We start from the raw sequence: 18,254 nt of genomic DNA, 5'->3' as shown, positions 1-18,254 counted from the left end.
AAGAGCCTTCTCTGTGGGAGAGGATACAATCCACAGTGGCAAAGGCAACCTCCAGCAATGATGTTAAAAGTGATCTCCAAATTTCAGACATTCCTGTGGATTTCCTCCTTAAAACTGACAATGGAATGAAATACTCCCCGGCAGTGATGTCTGCATGTCCACATTCCTCTCCATTCCCAATAGTGCATAAATTCCTTGGAGATTTGTAAACTGTATGTTTTAAACAAAAGTCCTTCCTCCTATAAGAAAAACGTAGAATTTCTGCCCAATTACAAAGCCTGATAAGACTGGGGCTGTAGGTCCAACTGTACGATTTCCCACATTCTTCAGTTTTAAGGTTTCCCTCAAGAATAAATTCTAATGTGAGCAACAAGCTACAGATGCCGATTAAACCCTTTAGGACCATGTTTCCATTTGTATTGCTTCTCTCCAGTATGAATTCTGATGTCAGGTAAGTTTTTCATACTGAGCAAGCTTTGTCACATTCTTTTTATCTGCTGGGCTTCGATCCAGTAATAATTATCACAGGTTCTATGACATATAAATGAGGATATACACTTGGAGATATCCCTCAGAATTTGTAAGACCTTAGCATTCTCAATGATAAAGCACGGTTAAATCTTTGGATGATAACTTTATATTTTTGCTGTTTCTCTTTAGAATGCTTCGTAAAATGTTAAGTTTGAACACAGGTTAAAGGCTTTCTCACATTTTCTAAAGTTTTACGCTTACCTCTACTACAGTGGTTCTCAACCTTCCTAGTGCCACAACCCTTTAATACAGTTCCTCATGTTATGGTGACTCCCAACCATTATTTTTGTTGCTACTTCATAACTGTAATTTTGCTGTTAGGAATCATAATGTAAATATCTGATAATGCAGGATGTATTTTCAATGTTACAAATTGAACATAATTAAAGCGTAGTGATTATGCAAAAAGACAGTATGTAATTATATATGTGTTTTCCGATGGTCTTAGGCAACCCCTGTGAAAGGGTTGTTAGACCCCGAAAGGGGTCGACACACAGGTTGAGAACCGCTGCTCTACTACGAAATCTCTAATGTTCAGCAAATTTTGAGCTGTGAGTAGAGGCTCCAGCCATTCTCTGCATTTGTACAGTCTCTGTTAGGAAGTCTCTAAGGTACAGTCATATCTGAATGGCTTTTAAAAGCATTTTTACATTTTTCACATTCATAAGGCTTCTTTCCAGCATGAATTCTGTGATATTCAGTAAGTTCTCACTGCTCCTCAAGGACTTATGACACTACACACATCTGTAAGACTTCACTCCAGTATGTATTCTCTGATGCTTAGTAAGTGCTGAGGAGCTGACAAAGGATTTGCCACATTCTGTACATTCATAAGGCTTCTCTCCAGTATGAACTCTCTGATGACAACTAAGGGATGAGGATGTGGTAAAGTCTTTGCCACATTCTTTACATTTATAACGCTTCTCTCCCGTGTGAATGCCCTGATGTGAAGTAAGGTATGAGGACTTGCTAAAGGCTTTGCCACATTCTCTACATTTATATGGCTTCTCTCCCGTGTGAATGCTTTGATGTCTATTAAGACAGGAGGATTTGATAAAGGCTTTGCCACATACTCTACATATATAAGGCTTCACTCCAGTATGAACTCTCCGATGACAAGCAAGATATGACGATGCGGTAAAGGCTTTGCCACATTCTGTACATTTATAAGGCTTCTCTCCAGTATGAACTCTCTGATGACAAGTAAGGGATGAGGATGTGATAAAGGCTTTGCCACATTCTTTACATTTATAAGGTTTCTCTCCCATGTGAACGCTCTGATGTGAAGCAAGGGATGAGGACTTGTTAAAGGCTTTGCCACATTCTTTACATTTATAAGGCTTCTCTCCCGTGTGAACGCTCTGATGTGAAGTAAGGGATGAGGACTTGGTAAAGGCTTTGCCACATTCTCTACATTTATAAGGCTTCTCTCCCGTGTGAACGCTCTGATGTGAAGTAAGGGATGAGGACTTGGTAAAGGCTTTGCCACATTCTCTACATTTATAAGGCTTCTCTCCCGTGTGAACGCTCTGATGTGAAGTAAGGGATGAGGAACTGGTAAAGCCTTTGCCACAGTCTCTACATTTATAAGGTTTCTCTCCTGTATGAACTCTTTCATGTCTATAAAGAGAGGAGGAATGACTAAAGGCTTTGCCACATTCTCTACATTTATAAGGTTTCCCTCCTTTATGAACTCTCTCATGTTTATAAAGAGAGGAGGAATCGCTAAGGACTTTGCCACATTCTCTACATTTATAAGGATTCTCTGTAGTATGAACTCTCTCATGTCTACAAAGAGAGGAGGACTGAGTAAAGGCTTTGCCACATTCTCTACATTTATAAGATTTCTCTCCTGTATGAACCCTCTTATGTCTACAAATAGAGGAGGAACTGCTAAAGGCTTTGCCACATTCTCTACATTTATAAGGTTTCTCTCTTGTATGAACTCTCTGATGTGTATTAAGGGAGGAGGAAAGGCTAAAGGCTTTGCCACATTCTCTACATTGATAAGGTTTCTCTGCAGTATGACCTCTCTGATGCCTTGTAAGTTCTGAGAACCATCTAAAGGCTTTGCCACATTCTCCACATTTATGGGGCTTCTCTCCAGGATGAACTCTCTGATGCATAGTAAGGTGTGAGAACTCTCTACAGGCTTTCCCACATTCTCTACTTTTGTAAAGCTTCTCTCCATTATGAACTTTCTGATGCCAATTCTGGTTTGAGCCATGAAGGAATACTTTACCAAAGTCTCTACATTTATAAGGCCTATCTTCAGTATGAACACTTTGATGATAAGTAAGACTTGCATAGCTGATAGAGGATGTGCCACATTCTCTGTATTTATAAGGTTTCTCTCTAGTGTGAATTCTCTGGTGAATACTAAGAGTTGAGGGCCAGCTAAAGGCTTTGTCACATTCTAAATATTTATAAAACTTTTCATCCATGTGATTTCTATGATGTGGAGTATGTCCTGAGGACTGACTAAAGCCTTTTCCATTTTCCCTGAGTTTATAACATGTTGCAATAGTATGAATTCTTCCCTTATGTACGACAAGAGATGAATGACATTTAAAGGCTTTGCCACATACTTTACATTTGTAAGGCTTCAGTCCAGTATGAATTTTCTGATTTAGCATACAAACTGAAGGCCAATTAGATGTTTTACCAGAATCTTTACATTTGTTAGATTTTTTTCCACTATGGATATTTTTCACTTTATTTGTCTTGAATATTTGACTTGAGATTATACCACGAGGATTCCATTTGTAAGCTTTCTCCCCAGGATGAACATTCTCTTGTTCAGTGTAATTTGGAGAATGCTGAAAAGACATGACACATTGAATTCCTTTGTGTGTCTTCTCCACAATAGGAATAACCTCACATATGTTGTGACTGCACCATGGGTCACAGAATCTTCCACTTTTATAATGCTGCTTTGCAAACTCGCTTCTCCGATGACTACAATATGACTCTTGCTTAAATTTTTTCCAATTTTCATTCCACTGATAACTTCTGTCTCCATTATGTGTACTCTGGCAGTAATGGGAGACGGAAAAACCTTTACTGACAGTTATAATTTCATTACACTTGTACACTTGTTCCATAAAAACCATTTTGTGATACTCATTAAACCAAGATGGTTTTACACAAAAGCTCTCCTAAGTTTTTAAAATTATAGACAAAATTAAATACAAAACAATAATTGTCAGAGGGAGAATGAATCCTTCTTTAAAGGACTGCCAGCCCTAACCTGTTTGGCTCAGTGGTTAGAGTGTTGGCCTGCAGACTGAAGGGTCCCAGGTTCGATTCCGGTCAAGGCCATGTATCTTGGTTCCGGGCACAACCTCAGTAGGGGGTGAGCAGGAAGCAGCTGACGAGTGTTAACCTCTCATCAATGTTTGTAACTTTCTATCCCTCTCCCTTCCTCTCTGTAAAAAAAACAATTACAATATATAAGAACAACTAAAAATAGATTGCCAAATTGCTGAGCCAGCAAGATTTGATGGTTGAGTCTCAAAGTTTGAGCTAGAACGTCGGTTCCATTACCCATCAGGGCACAAGCCTCAATTTCAGAATCATTCCCCAGTATGAGGAATGTAGGAGGCAGCCAGTCAATGATTCTCTCTCATCAAGGATATTTGCCTATCCCTCTTAATCTCTGTGCCTCTCTGAAACAAAAAAAAAATATTTTGAATAAAAATAATAAGGAAGGCACTAGCTGGTTTGGCTCAGTAAATATAGCTTTGGCAAGCAGACTTAAGGGACCTAGGTTTGATTCTAGTCAAGGGCACATGCTCAGGTTGTGGGCGCCATCCTCAGTAGGGGGCATGTAGGAGGCATCCAATCAATGATTCCCTCTCATCATTGATGTTTCCATCTCTCCCCCTTCCTCTCTGAATTCAATAAAAATATATTTAAAAGTGATAACAATCCTATATAATAAAAGCCTAATATGCTAAGTGTCTGGTCCTCTGGTCACCCATCCAACCAAGCAAAGAATAATATACTAATGATATGCTAAGTCCGGTCAACTGCTCACTAAGACAAGCACTGACCTCCAGGGGGCAGAAGCTTCGACCAGTAGGTTAGTTTGCTGCTGGCGTCAGCTAGATCGGGACTAAACAAGATGGGCTGGACACACCCTGTTGCTTCCCATTGTCCCTCTCTGGCTGGCCAACTTCTCGCGTCCCTCACCAGCCCCAATCGTGCATCGGTGGGGTCCCTTGGCCTGAACTGCACCCTCTCCCAATACAGGACCCCTCAGGGGATGTCGGAGAGCCAGTTCCAGCAAAATTCTGCATGCCAGGCTGAGGGACTCCACTGGTGCACAAAATTGTGCACTGGGCCTCTAGTTATTATAATAATAATAATAATAATAATAATAATGATTGCCCAATTGCGCGTATATAAATTTTATATGCATATTGTAAATTGCTACATTTGAGAAATTCTTGCATGAAAGTTTAATCCTGCCCTACATTTTACAAAATTCAAATGATTATTTACACTACACAATATGTGAACTCCTACTTTATCCAGATTTCCTTTCCAAGAATGCATAACATTAAAAGTTGTTTTCAACCTTCACATGCAGAAACACACTGATCTGCCAGTGTAACTCACTTTAAAGAGGAAGGTTTCCCAAATGGATAATACACTTCACCTCTTTAGGTAACAACAATTTTTTTTTTTAATATATTTTATTGATTTTTACAGAGAGGAAGGGAGAGAGATAGAGTTAGAAACATCGATGAGAGAGAAACATCGATCAGCTGCCTCCTGCACATCTCCTATTGGGGATGTGCCCGCAACCCAGGTACATGCCCTTGACCGGAATCGAACCTGGGACCCTTCAGTCCACAGACCGACGCTCTATCCACTGAGCCAAACCGGTTTCGGCTAGGTAACAACAATTTTATTATGAGAACGGTTCCAGATTAGTTCTGTTTATACTAATAACCTCTGTTCTCATCACACTCTTCCTCAAATACTGAGACTTTCATTAAGTGTACATTATCAAAGTGACACATTTTATATCTTACCAGTATCATTTCAGAGAATAAATCTTGTATTCTAGTCTTGGGCATAAAGGCCTGGGCATCTTCAGATGACATAGCTGAAAGAAAACAAATGTTCAGTTTTCACAATCAGGTGAGTGCACTTTGAAGTAACCAGCAACTATAAGCCAAATGACATCTTTGAGTACTCCAAGAGGTACTGAAGGGTTCAAGGAAAGCTCTAGATAGGTGCAATGAGGAAAACTCACCTCAAAGAGGGACAAAGAAGAGAAACAAAGATGGTGGCATAGGTAAACACCGGAAATTGTTACCTCGCACAACCACTTCAAAAATACAACTAAAAGACAATATGGACATCATCCAGAACCACAGGAAGGCTGGCTGAGTGGAAATTCTACAACTAGAAGGAAAGAGAAAAGCACACTGATACTAAGAGGAGGTGCGGAAGTAAAGTGCAGAGGTACAGAAGCGCGCGGAAAGGGCTGGCAACTGAGGACACGGTTGTTTTTTTCAATCGGGAGGGAGTCTCAAGCTCCCATCTGCTCTGAACTCCATTTCTGGGCAAGTCTCTGGGGACCCAGAATCATACAGGGAGAAACTGGACTGTCTGGCATCGGTCAAAACTCGAGGCCTGCTTTCTCTCAGAGGTACTTGCAGTGATTACCGGGACACTGAGAAGCGGGGCCTCTTAGGATAGGACTGAGGAGCAGCCATAGCTACTTCCTTCGCCCTGGTGATCCCCTGGGACCCCGCCCCACCCAAACTGTGCAGAGAGGCTTTTGCATATGAAAGGCCTGGCCCTTGGCAATCTGAAAATTACCTAAGGAACTTCAGCTAGGTCAGAGAGACCCAGAACTTCCAAAAGAAGGCCCAAGGCCCCACAGCAGCTTACATTGCTTCACAGCTGGGCCTCGTCTGGGAACCTCAAAACCCCAAACAAAGAAGAGGAATCTGCAGATCTCTTCATGGCTCTTGCTGGGTAGCCTCAGGCAGAGGATAAATTAGCACCTCCTTAGACATCCAAGAGCCAGTGTACCCAGTGGTCAGAGTAGGGCCATCCAGATTACAACTCCTCAGATTCATAAGGGATACACTCAGGGGGCAGACTCAGTGAGAACCAAAGATCCACTGAAGCAAGTCCTGCCCCAGAAGGGTGTCTCCGGCACAGAAGATCTCCCACTGCAGACACAGCTGTTTCTCACAGACAATTGGCCTGGAGGTCAATTCCTCCCAGTGATACCTACAACAATCAAGGCTTAACTACAACAAGACTGTGCACAAAGCCCACAAAGGGGTGCACCAAGAGTGTCCACCTCAGGTAACTGGGGAGGCTGAGCCACTGGGCCCTAGAGGACACCTAACACAGAAAGCCACTCTATCAACACTGGGAAGCATAAAAAATTCAGAGACAAAGAAACAAGTCACAAATGACAGAAATGGAGGAAAGCAAACTACTGAATATAGAGTTCAAAACCACACTTTTAAGGTTTTTCAAGAATTTTCTAGAAAATGCCGATAAATTTAGTGAGACCCTCAAGAAAACTAGTGAGACCCTCAAGGTTATGAAAAAGGACCAACTATGCTGAAACCGGTTTGGCTCAGTGGATAGAGCGTCGGCCTGCAGACTGAAAGGTCCCAGGTTCGATTCCGGTCAAGGGCATGTACCTGGGTTGCGGGCATATCCCCAGTGGGAGATGTGCAGGAGGCAGCTGATCGATGTTTCTAACTCTCTATCTTTCTCCCTTCCTCTCTAAAAAATCAATAAAATATATTAAAAAAAAAAAAAAAAAAAAGAAAAAGGACCAACTAGCAATTAAGGATACACTGACTAAAAAAACCAATGTTATACAGAGTTCCAACAGCAGACTAGAGGATCACAAGAAATAAGTCAAGGATATGAAATACGATGAAGAAAAAAATAGCCAACCAAAAAAAACAAAAAGAAAAAAGAATACAAAAATATGAAGATAGTGTAAAGGAGCCTCTGGGACAACTTCAAGTGTACCAACATCCGTATTATGGGGGTGCCAGAGGAAAAGAGAGAGCAAAATATTGAAAACCTATTTGAAGAAATAATGACAGAAAACTTCCCCTACCTGGTGAAAGAAATAGACTTACAAGTCCAGGAAGCGCAGAGAACCCCAAACAAAAGGAATCCAAAGAGGACCACACCAACACACATCATTAAAATGCCAAGAGCAAAAGGCAAAGAGAGAATCTTAAAAGCAGAAAGAGAAATACAGTCAGTTACCTACAATGGAGTACCCACACGACCGTCAGCTGATTTCTCAACAGAAACCATGCAGGCCAGAAGGGAGGGGCAAGAAATATTCAGTGATGAATACCAAGAACCTACAACCAAGATGACTTTACCCAGCAAAGTTATCATTCAGAATTCAAGGTCAGATAAAGAGCTTTACAGATAAGAAAAAGCTAAAGGAGTTCATCACCACCAAACCAGTATTATATGAAATGCTGAAAGGTATCCTTTAAGAAGAGGAAGAAGAAAAAGGTAAAGATACAAATTATGAACAACAAATACACATCTATCAACAAGTGAATCTAAAAATCAAATGAATAAATAATTTGATGAACAGAATAAACTGGTGAATATAATAGAATCAGGGGCATGGAAAGGAGTGGACTGAATATTCTTGGTGGGAAAACAGGTGTGGGGTGTGTGGGAAGAGACTGGATAAAAATCGTACATTTATGGATGAGGACAGTGGAGGGGGTAAGGGCAGAAGGTGGGGTGGGAACCGGGTGGAGGAGAGCTACGGGAGGGAAAAAGAGGAACAACTGTAATAATCTGTATAATAAAGATTTAATTTTTTTAAAAAAAGGATATATGCATCCCTATGTTCATAGCAGCACAATTTACAATAGGTAAGATTTACAATCAGCCTAAATGCCCATCAGCAGATGAATGGATTAAAAAACTTTGGCACCTCTACACAATGGAATACTATGCTGCTGTAAAAGGGAAAGAACTCCTACCATTTGCAACAGCATGGATGGAGCTGGAGAGCATTATGCTAAGTGAAATAAGTCAGACAGAGAAAGATAAATATCACATACTCTCACTCATTTGTGGATTATAATGAACAGCATAAACCAATGAAGAAAAACAGATGTAGAGACAGAGAAGCATCGATCAGATGCTCAAAACCCAGAGGGAAGGTAGGGGAGGGTGGGGGTGAGGAGGAGAGATCAACCAAAGGACTTGTATGCATGCATATAAGCACAAGTGATGGATGTGGACAACAGGGGGTGAGGATGAGGGCAGGATTGGGGGGATGAGAGGACACTGGGCGGATAAGGACACGTTTGTAATATCTTAATCAACAAAGGGGGAAAAAAAGAAAAAAAGATAGATAAGAATTCCTGACATTTATTTGTGGTAAATAAATAATAAAAAACAGAAAGCACATATGTACATACATCAAAATGATGGAACTTTTTTTAAAGGAAACAAAGCCCTGAGGGTGGAGAAGGAACTTGGGAAGGGAGTCATCCTCACCCACGGAGACTAGGTTGCTGTAGTTCTCCAACATCACATCCATGTACAATTTTCGCTGAGCTGGGTCCAGGCATTCCCACTCCTCCTGAGAGAACTCTATGGCTACATCCATGAAGGACAAGGGTTCCTGAAAGAAAAGACTCAGTTACTAACAGCTCACAAGAAGAGTTCATAATGTCACCCAAAATGAAAACAGTGTTAGGAGGTTTGACCTAGGGAGTATCCTGAACTATACAGTAAGATCACTTTGCCCCAGTAACATTCTCTTATGTGTTTTCTAGCACTGACACATGACGATGACACATGTCCACAAATCCACAGTACAGATTTTCCTTTACAGGGAAATAAACTTTAAAATTAAAGCATGGACACAGGCTTATGGATATCTGAAGGCTGCATTTACATCGTTCAGGGTCAGGGATGTATATTTCTCAGCGGGAAATGTCACACTGGTTGGAAGTATACGGAGTTCTTCTCAAGTGGGAAGCACACCACAGGAAATGAACTTCTGTAAAAATACAAACTTTAGCCGAACCGGTTTGGCTCGTGGATAGAGCGTCGGCCTGCGGATTCAAGGGTCCCGGGTTCGATTCCGGTCAAGGGCATGTACCTTGGTTGCAGGCACGTCCCCACTGTGGGGCATGCAGGAGGCAGCTGATCGATCTCTCTCATCGATGTTTCTGACTTTCTATCCCTCTCCCTTCTTCTCTGTAAAAAATCAATAAAATATATTTAAAAAAAAAAAAAATACAAACTTTAATCCAGGTTTTGAGATGGGCCCCGTGTTTCCACATGTGTAACCAGCTCACTTTTTACTTGTGATGCTAATGTTTCCACATCATGTGCCACACTTCTGAATACACAGAAAAAGAAAACACAAGGAAAAATTCATACAGAACTTTGAACTAAAAGGGTTTGTTAATGGAGTTAAGTTTCATGGAATAGGATTCATAGGAACCTCAAAGCTATTTGGAAATTTACTGAGAAATCTTAGAACAAGATTATTCTGCCTAGTCCAGTTGGTGTGGCTCAGTGTTGCATGCTGACCCATGCACCAAGTGTTCACTCACTCTATTCCAGTCTAGACACACGACAGTCACAATCCTCAGTGTGGGGTGTAAAGGAGGCAGCTGGTCAATGATTCTCTCTCATCATTGATGTTCCTATCTATCTCTACCTCTCACTCCCTGAAATCCATAAAAATATACTGGCACATGGAAAATAAAAACATAAAGAAAAAATAGGTAAAATAACGTTAACAGTTTAGGTACAGAGACACACATTTTACAACTATGAAATCAAGATGGTTTACTGACTGCATAAATCTCATGAATCTATCTGTATATGATCCCCTTTGTGATTTATAAACACAACTAGAAGCCCGGTGCACAAAATTCGTGCACAGGGAGGTGTGGTGCACCTCAGCCCAGCCTGCACCCTCTCCAATCTGGGACACCTTGGGGGATGTCTGACTGCTGGTGTAGGCCCCATCCCTGTGGGCCTACACTGGCAGTCGGACATCCTCTCACAATCCTGGACTGCTGGTTGCAACCGCTCGCCTACATGCCTGCCTGCCTGCCTGATTTCCCCTAACCGCTTCTGCCTGCCAGTTGGATCACCCCCTAACCACACCTCTGATAGATGCCTAACTGCTCCCCTGCTGGCCCGGTCCCCCCCAACTGCCCTCCCTGCAGGCCTGGTCGCCACCAACCACCCTCCCCTGGTGGCGTGTTTGCCTCTAATTGCCCTCCCCTGCTGGCCATCTTGTGGCTGTGGGCACCACCATCTTTGAGGGCGTAGCAATCAATTAGCATATTCCCTCCTTATTGGCTGTGGGCGCCGCCAGCTTTGAGGGAAGGGTAGTCAATTAGCATATTCCCTCCTTATTGGTTTTGGGTCCCACCATCTTTGAGGGCAGGGCAGTCAATTAGCATATTCGCTCCTTATTGGCTGTGGATGCTGCCATTTTGAGGGTGGGGAAGTCAATTAGCATATTCCCTACATATTGACTGTGGTTGCTGCCATCTTTGCAATAACATCAGGTTCAATTAGCATATTCCCTCTTTCTTAGATAGGGTAAGAAAAAAAGATAAAAATAGAAAACAAGGTAGACTATTGTTTTCCTTTGTGTGGTTGTAAATCCTCCCCTGAGAAGATATTTTCCATTGACTTCAAGAGTAGAAGGCAGGGAGGTAGGAGCAGAAAAAGGAGAGGAAGAGAGGGGGAAAGGGGGACAGGGGGGAAAGTCAGGAAGAGGGAGGTGAAGGGAGAAAGAGAGGAGGAGAGGGAGTGGGAGAGGGAGAGGGAGAAAAATGTGAAAGAGACAGAGAAACATGGATTGGCTGCCTATTTACCCTGAACCAAGTATCAAATCCTCAACCACTGATCCACACCAACCTGGGGAACTAATTTTTCTTATTAGTACATTTCTTTCAAAATTTTTATGCAACATTAGTGGAGAGTTATGTTGTAGAAATTTAATGAAACTGAACATACATTAGAAATGTCATTCTTGGAAACTTCCTAGAAAATACAAAAAATGATACTGTACGGAATGTGTCTCATGTGAGTAAAGAGTATAAGGAAAATGTAAAGAATCAAGTCATGATTGTTTAAAGCTCCCATGAAAAAGCCAATGATCTGTAGGAAATAAAAGTAAGTCCATCATTTTCCAAAGCATTCTAACAAGAAGGTCATTTCCAGATGTGAAGTGATGGTCTTCGCACGACTTTCATTAAACCCCTACTACACCCTTGTTCCTGAGAAAGGGAGACTATTAACTAACTCTACAGTGAGGGGAGCACCTCTGCCACATGATCATCAGGTGGACTGAGACAAAGGGCATCAGGTGGCTGAGGCACACGGAAGGTCAGGTCACCACTGCTGTGACATTACTGCCAAAAATACCTCAATAAATATGTGGAAATGATCACAAATAAACGTTAGTTTCTGCAAGTGCCAATCCACCTGTGCCTCTCATGCTCTGTAAGCTAACAGTGCATTTACCGACCAAGTCTCTTGTACTAATCTAATGAGCAAGTCTCTTCTATTTGCCCTTTTTTTCAGAACTTTCTGAGCTATTCTGAGCAGTCAGATGTGCAGCTTCTTACCCCTGATGTATAGCTGATGATGCAGCCACATGAAACTAAAACCTGCATTTCCCTTCTTCACTGATACCTCAGCCTCTAACAAGGGGGACATTTCCAGCCTCTGACCCCATCCCAATAGGGATGTTAGACACGGCAGCCTTCCAACTTTGATCTGTCACAAAAGGGACATTTTGAGTAGTTGAAAGTCACTGATTAAAGGTAGGAATGCTTCCTGACCTGGAGAGGGTGACAAAATGCATGCAGACAAGTTTCTGGCACAATGGAGGGGAGTAAAACTCGGACAACGTGGCTGAGATGTAGAGGGCTGACCTATGAACCAGGACGGCAGGCTTAGGTTCCTCGTCAGGGCACACCAGGCTTCAAACTCCATACCCAGTGCATGCAGGAGGCAGCTGCCCCATGATTCCCTAACCTAATTGATGTTTCTATCTCTCTCTCCATCTCCTTTCCTTTCTGAAAGCAATTAAAAATATATTTTAAAAAGACAGGCAAAAAAGAAAACACAAAAAAAGGGAAACATAGAAATTGCTGACATTGACTGTGATGAATAAAGTAATAAAATAAGGAAAGAAAACCAACCTGCAAAGACAAGAACATCAGAGTAGAGAAATAAATCACCAGATGTCAGAGGAAAAGGAAACATAGTCTGTGACCCAGGACACATCTTTTACCTGAGAAGCAGCCATTTGGTCCTGGTCCTGATCAGGGTGTGGGTTGTTTTCTCAGGTGACAATATGTTGAGGAGTCACAGAATGTGCCTTCAAAGATGTCAGCACAGCCCGTTAATCAGCTCAGCTCACACTCACAGTCAGGACCTGTAAATGAGGAAAAGGCCAACTCTCCTGTCCTTGGTCAAAGGAGAGACAGGAACACTGAGCCCCACATGGAGACCACACTGTGAGGTCTTCATGTGTCTCTCCTCCCGAAGACATCCACAAACTCCTACAGAAACGAGGTGAGCTGCTGTCCGGACACCCCAAACTGAACAGAGCACCCCCTTACCTCCCCCGAACAAAGCCTGTTCCCCACTCTCACAAAGGCATACAGCATCCTTCCTGCTATACCCTGTCCTCACCTTCCAATCACCTGGAGCAACTCAGTAACCAAGGATGCCCCACCCAGAGCAGCTGTACAACTCTATGGGGGAAGGTGCACCTGAGGGCATTTCTTTAAGCTCCTCAGAGGATCTGAGAAGACCCAGAGGATTTATCTAAGGATGCTTTTAAATAATAAATTGTCAGACAAAGAAAAAGTAAATCCACGGCGCGCGCGCGCGCGTGCGCATGCACATACACACACACACACCACACAGCAACAAAGCTAAGGCTTTGAACAGTCCTGAAAAAAGTATCAAATGGTGACAGACACAGGTCACTTCCTTGTTGCAATCGCAGGAAATGACAAGGGATCCATGACCTACAGACAAGTCTCTCCCCTCTGAGTGAAGAAGGTTTGCAATTGGAAGCAAATAATTGTAACATTCCCAAGCCTTACAAACTGGAGATTTAGAATTCTCATTCAACCCGTATAACTAATACAATTCAGCTGCTAAATTAAAAATATAAAGGCACACCTAGGCAGCATAACTCAGTGACTGAGCTTGGATGTGTGAACCAGGAGGTCATGGTTAGATTCCTAGTCAGGAAGTATGGCCAGGTTGCAGGTTTGATCCGCAGTGAAGGGGCATGCAGGAGGAAGGTGATAAATGACTGTCTTTCCTCATTGATGTTTCTAACTCTCTCTCCCTCTCCTTGACACCTGGAGATCAATAATAATATACACTGAGTGGCCAGATTATTATGACCACCTGACGTTTGTAAGCAAATTAGCCATACACTGTATCCTATGGGATATGGAAGCCGGAGGCCTGTTCCAACACCTTTGCTGTCTGCAGTTACTAAGATAAAACGTCTCCAGTTCACACAGGAACACAATGATTGGACAGTCAAGCATTGGGAAAAAGTCATGTGGTCTGATGAATCACGTTTCCAGTTGCATCATGCAGATGGCAGAGTGAGAATTTGGCGGAAACAGCATGAAAGCCTGCACCCCACATACATGAATACAACCCTTCAAGCTGGTGAGGGCAGTGTTATGGTTTGGGGAATGTTTTCCTGGAATGATTTGAGCTCTTTAGTTAGTGTGGAACAATGTCTGAATAGCACCACATACCTAAGTATTGTTGCAGATCAAGTTCACCCTATCATGTTGATGGCGTATCCCAATGGAGATGGCTTCTTCCAACAAGACAGTGCGCAATGCCATAGTGCTCCTATTGTGCAGGAGTGGTTTCAAGAACATGAGGGAGACTTTACCTTCCTTAGGTGGCCCCCACAATCACCAGATCTCAATCCAATTGAGCATTTGTGGGACAAACTGAAAAGAGCCATCAGGCAGCTGGTTCCACAACCATCAAATCTCACAAAACTGGGCAGTGCTATTCATCCGGCATGGTGTCAGATTCCTCGCATCACCTTTCAACATCTCGTGGAGTCAATGCCAAGAAGAATCGCCACAGTATTGAAGGCGAAATGTGGCCCAACAAAGTACTGATGGGGTGGTCATAATGATGAGGTCACTCACGTACAAATATATCCCATGTTTAAAGGCTGTTAAATCGCGTTGTTCACCCATATCTTCAGAAAAAAAATCACTTCTGTTGTGGTAAACAACCTGCTTCTCTATTTATAATGGTCTGGCCCTGTAGCAACTTCAGCCCAAAATTATAGCTAATTTGCCTACAAACCTCAGGTGGTCATAATAATCTGGCTACTCAGTGTTTTTCCCCAGCCAATATACCACAAGTTAACCATACACAACCCATAAGCTCACCTCTCACCCAGACCAGGGTTCCCCTCCTCCCACTACTATGTATTTCTGTCTGTGGATCTGTCTGTCTCCTGCTCCCTTTCTCTCCACTGTGGTCCTTTCCTGTGTCCCCCTCTGCCCTGCTCTCTCTCCCCTTTTCTCTCTGTCTGTCCCACACCTGGACCATGAAACTCCTGAAACCTACTTCCCTTCAGGGGCTCTTTCTCCTGGTCTCTGAGGCTCCATCTCCACCCACGTCTGCGTCTTCCCCTCCCCACGCCGTGGCCCCTCTGCTGCCTGTTCCAGTCTGTCCCGCTCCCACAGCTGCTGACTCAGGGCTGCTCCCTCTGCTCCCTCATCCCTGAGCCCCTCTTTCTGTCCCTGCACTGGCTCCCCAACTCTTCTCCTCTGAACCAGTGTCTCCGTCTCAAGTGCCTCCTCCTGTGCGGCCCCCACTTCTGCTCCCCAGGACCCGCTCCCCCTCAGCCCCCCTTCCTCTCTCTGGGCTCCCCCTCCTCCCTGTGTCTCCACTTCCTTCCTCCTCAGGCTACATTCTCCAGTGACCCCCTCACTCTCATGTCGCCGTCCAGTCCCCCCCACACCCCCTATGGGCCGCTCTCTGTGGAGCCCTCGCTGCCCTTCCTCCCGCCCACGTGTCTGTCTCTCACTCCCTCTCCTGACCCCCCAGCCTGGGCCCCCGCCCCCCGCGGTCACCGCGCCCACAAAGCCTCTCCCTGCGGGCAGGTCGCCTCTTTAGGGGACACCGCGTCCTTCCCCCTGAGCCCCCCCATGGACACTGTGCTCCCGGGGCAGGCAGACCCCTTATTAAATGGGGGTGGGCCTAGGAGGGGGGTGCAGACTCCCAGGCCGGGAGCCATCCGGGCTCTTTGGGCGGAAAGCGCCGGGCGGGGGGAGGGGCGCAAAGGGCGGGAACCCCCTGACCCAGACTCTCAGCCCCGCGGGGAGCACCCGCGGCCCCGGGAACGGTTTTCAGCGGGAAAACCGCGCGGCAGGCGGTGGCCACAGCCACAGGCGGAGAGACCCCGGGCCGGGGCCTCCGTTTCCTCCCAAAGGAACGTGGCGCCCGCACCGCGCAGCCTCCCGGGACGCGGACTCACCGCTGAGAGAGGCTCCGGGGCGGGGACCCCAACAAGGACTTCAGCGCCGGCAGCGCCCTCAGCCTTCCCTGCGAGGAGGGGGACGGGGAGCGTCAGCTTTAAAGACAAACACCCTCCTCAGGGGGAACCGCCACCTTCCCCTCCACGGCCGCTTCCGTCTGCAAGGAACTGCGCATGCGCCTCCCTGCGGGGTGGGCGGGGCCAGAGCCTGAGCTGAGCGACTCCGCGATGGGGGCGGGGCCGAGCCCGGAGGCCAGGCCTGTGCAGGGACAGAGGGAGGGAGGGCGGGGCAGGAGCGAGGGGGCAGCCCCGGGTCCCCGCACCTCCTCCCACAGGGACAGCCCTTCCTGGGGGAGTTTCCCACGTCATTGTCAGGGTTTAGCTGGTGACGCGGCTGCGAAAGGATTCACAAGGGAGAGAAGAGACAGGAGCAGAGAGAGGGCGTTTATTTTACTTCTTTGAAGGGAGGAAAAGGCCCGGTGCCCTCTGTTAGCAGAAGGCACCCAAATGGAAAGTTAAGAGATAAAACTAAGGTTCAAAGTGGGCTTTTAAATGACATAATTAGTGTTAAAATGTATCATGAATGTGATTTTTGAACAGTAACCTTTTGTTATTCTCTGCACCTCCTTCTCACAAAATAACCTTGGTGTTCACCTAGAGCCTCTCATTGAGCAGGTGACTGCAATAAAAATGGTTATAATTTATCCAAGACATAGAAGCCATATGTGAGCTAAATGTAAGAACTCTTAGATAAAAACATAGCGTTAAACCTCCATGACCTCGGATTTTACAATAGCTTAAGATATGACAGCAACACAAAAATAGAAAAAGGTTAAATAAATTAGTCATTCTCAAAATGTATGCTCAGTGCATTCAAAGACTAGGAATTCAGGGAAAATACCGTCTATATGAGAAAAAGTGATTTTAATTCACAGATCTTGAAGCATCTAGTATCCCTATTTCCCCAAGTCCTACAAATCACCAACCAAAATACAAAGATCCCAGATGGAAAAGATTAGTCTCTGCTTTCATGTCCACCAATATTTGCTTTATTTACTCAGGTCCTCAAACTTTGCACCCACAAATATTTACAAGGGTTTTATCCCCTTCATAAGTTCATCCCTTTATTATTAAGAACTAGTAGCCCAGTGCACAAAATTCATGTACATTAAAAGGGAATTAATTGCTCTAACTGGCTTGGCTCAGTGGATAGAGCATCGGCCTGCAGACTCAAGGGTCCCAAGTTCGATTCCGGTCTTGGGCATGTACCTTGGTTGCAGGCACATCCCCAGTGGGGAGTGTGGAAGAGGCAGCTAATCAATGTTTCTCTCTCATTGATGTTTCTAACTCTCTATCCCTCTCCCTTCCTCTCTGTAAAAAATCAATAAAATATATTTTTAAAGGGAATTAATTAGCAGAGATATTTTAATATTGCTATTTGCCCTTTCTCTATAAAGAAGTGTGAGAATTGAAAGGAAATTAGTAAAATATATATGAAAATCATATATAAATTTATTAATAAATAAACAGTACAAAAGGATATAACAACAGAGGCATGATATAAAAACGACAAAAACATGACATGAAAACAACAAAAACATGATATAAAAACAAGAGTGATGCAAACAATGACTGATAAAGTGATTAAACTTATTCTAGTATCTGCCTGTACACCACATTAAGAGTGAAAACACTTTCAGAGTGCTTGACTAATTTTCCTTGTGATGAAGTACTTAGAACCTTAACTGAAACATCACATGCTCTTCAAACTCGAGAAAAAGCAACATGTAACTGACCATGTGCAAAAACGGGTTCAGGTAGGAACATGCCTACTCTGTCTAGAGTTTGTCTTTGTGATTTATTAATAGTCATCAAAACTACTGGCATCACGGGAAACTGTCGTCACATCAATTTAAATGGGAGGCCAGTGTCAGATGGATACAAATTAATTCTTGGAATCAGAACAGGCTCTCCCTCTTCAGATCCTGTTAATACTTCAGCTTCGATAATGTTAGGTCGTAATCTTTTGATAATAAATCTGGTACCATTTCAAAGACCCCATTTACTATTGAGATTTCTCAATAGCATGATGACTGCACTCACTTTCAATTTTAACTTATATGTCGGTATTCCCGAAAGAGTAATAATT

At 43.9% G+C, this 18,254-nt stretch overlaps 1 protein-coding gene across 4 annotated transcripts; it reads right to left on the bottom strand.

Moving 5' to 3' along the window:
• Window positions 1-927: 927 nt before the first annotated feature.
• Window positions 928-16,269, bottom strand: LOC118649173 (zinc finger protein 420-like). 4 transcript variants are annotated; one of them, XM_036295982.1, is made up of 5 exons: window positions 16,106-16,269; window positions 12,851-12,994; window positions 9,070-9,196; window positions 5,574-5,647; window positions 928-3,563 (listed from the first exon to the last, which is right to left on the bottom strand). In XM_036295982.1, the coding sequence occupies exons 2-5, from the start codon at window positions 12,863-12,865 to the stop codon at window positions 1,266-1,268; spliced, it is 2,514 nt and encodes an 837-aa protein (XP_036151875.1). In that variant the 5' UTR covers window positions 12,866-12,994; window positions 16,106-16,269; the 3' UTR covers window positions 928-1,265. The 4 variants fall into 4 exon arrangements, with proteins under 4 accessions (XP_036151875.1, XP_036151879.1, XP_036151878.1 ...); XM_036295986.1 differs by having other exon boundaries at window positions 928-3,350; XM_036295985.1 differs by having other exon boundaries at window positions 12,851-12,937.
• Between the last annotated feature and the right edge of the window lie 1,985 nt (window positions 16,270-18,254).

Source organism: Myotis myotis, unplaced genomic scaffold (assembly GCF_014108235.1).
Source record: "Myotis myotis isolate mMyoMyo1 unplaced genomic scaffold, mMyoMyo1.p scaffold_m19_p_28, whole genome shotgun sequence".
In the NCBI taxonomy this organism is placed as follows: Eukaryota; Metazoa; Chordata; class Mammalia; order Chiroptera; family Vespertilionidae; genus Myotis; species Myotis myotis.
The sequence above is the reverse complement of the archived record's forward strand: the minus strand, read 5'-3'. Positions and strand labels throughout refer to the sequence as shown.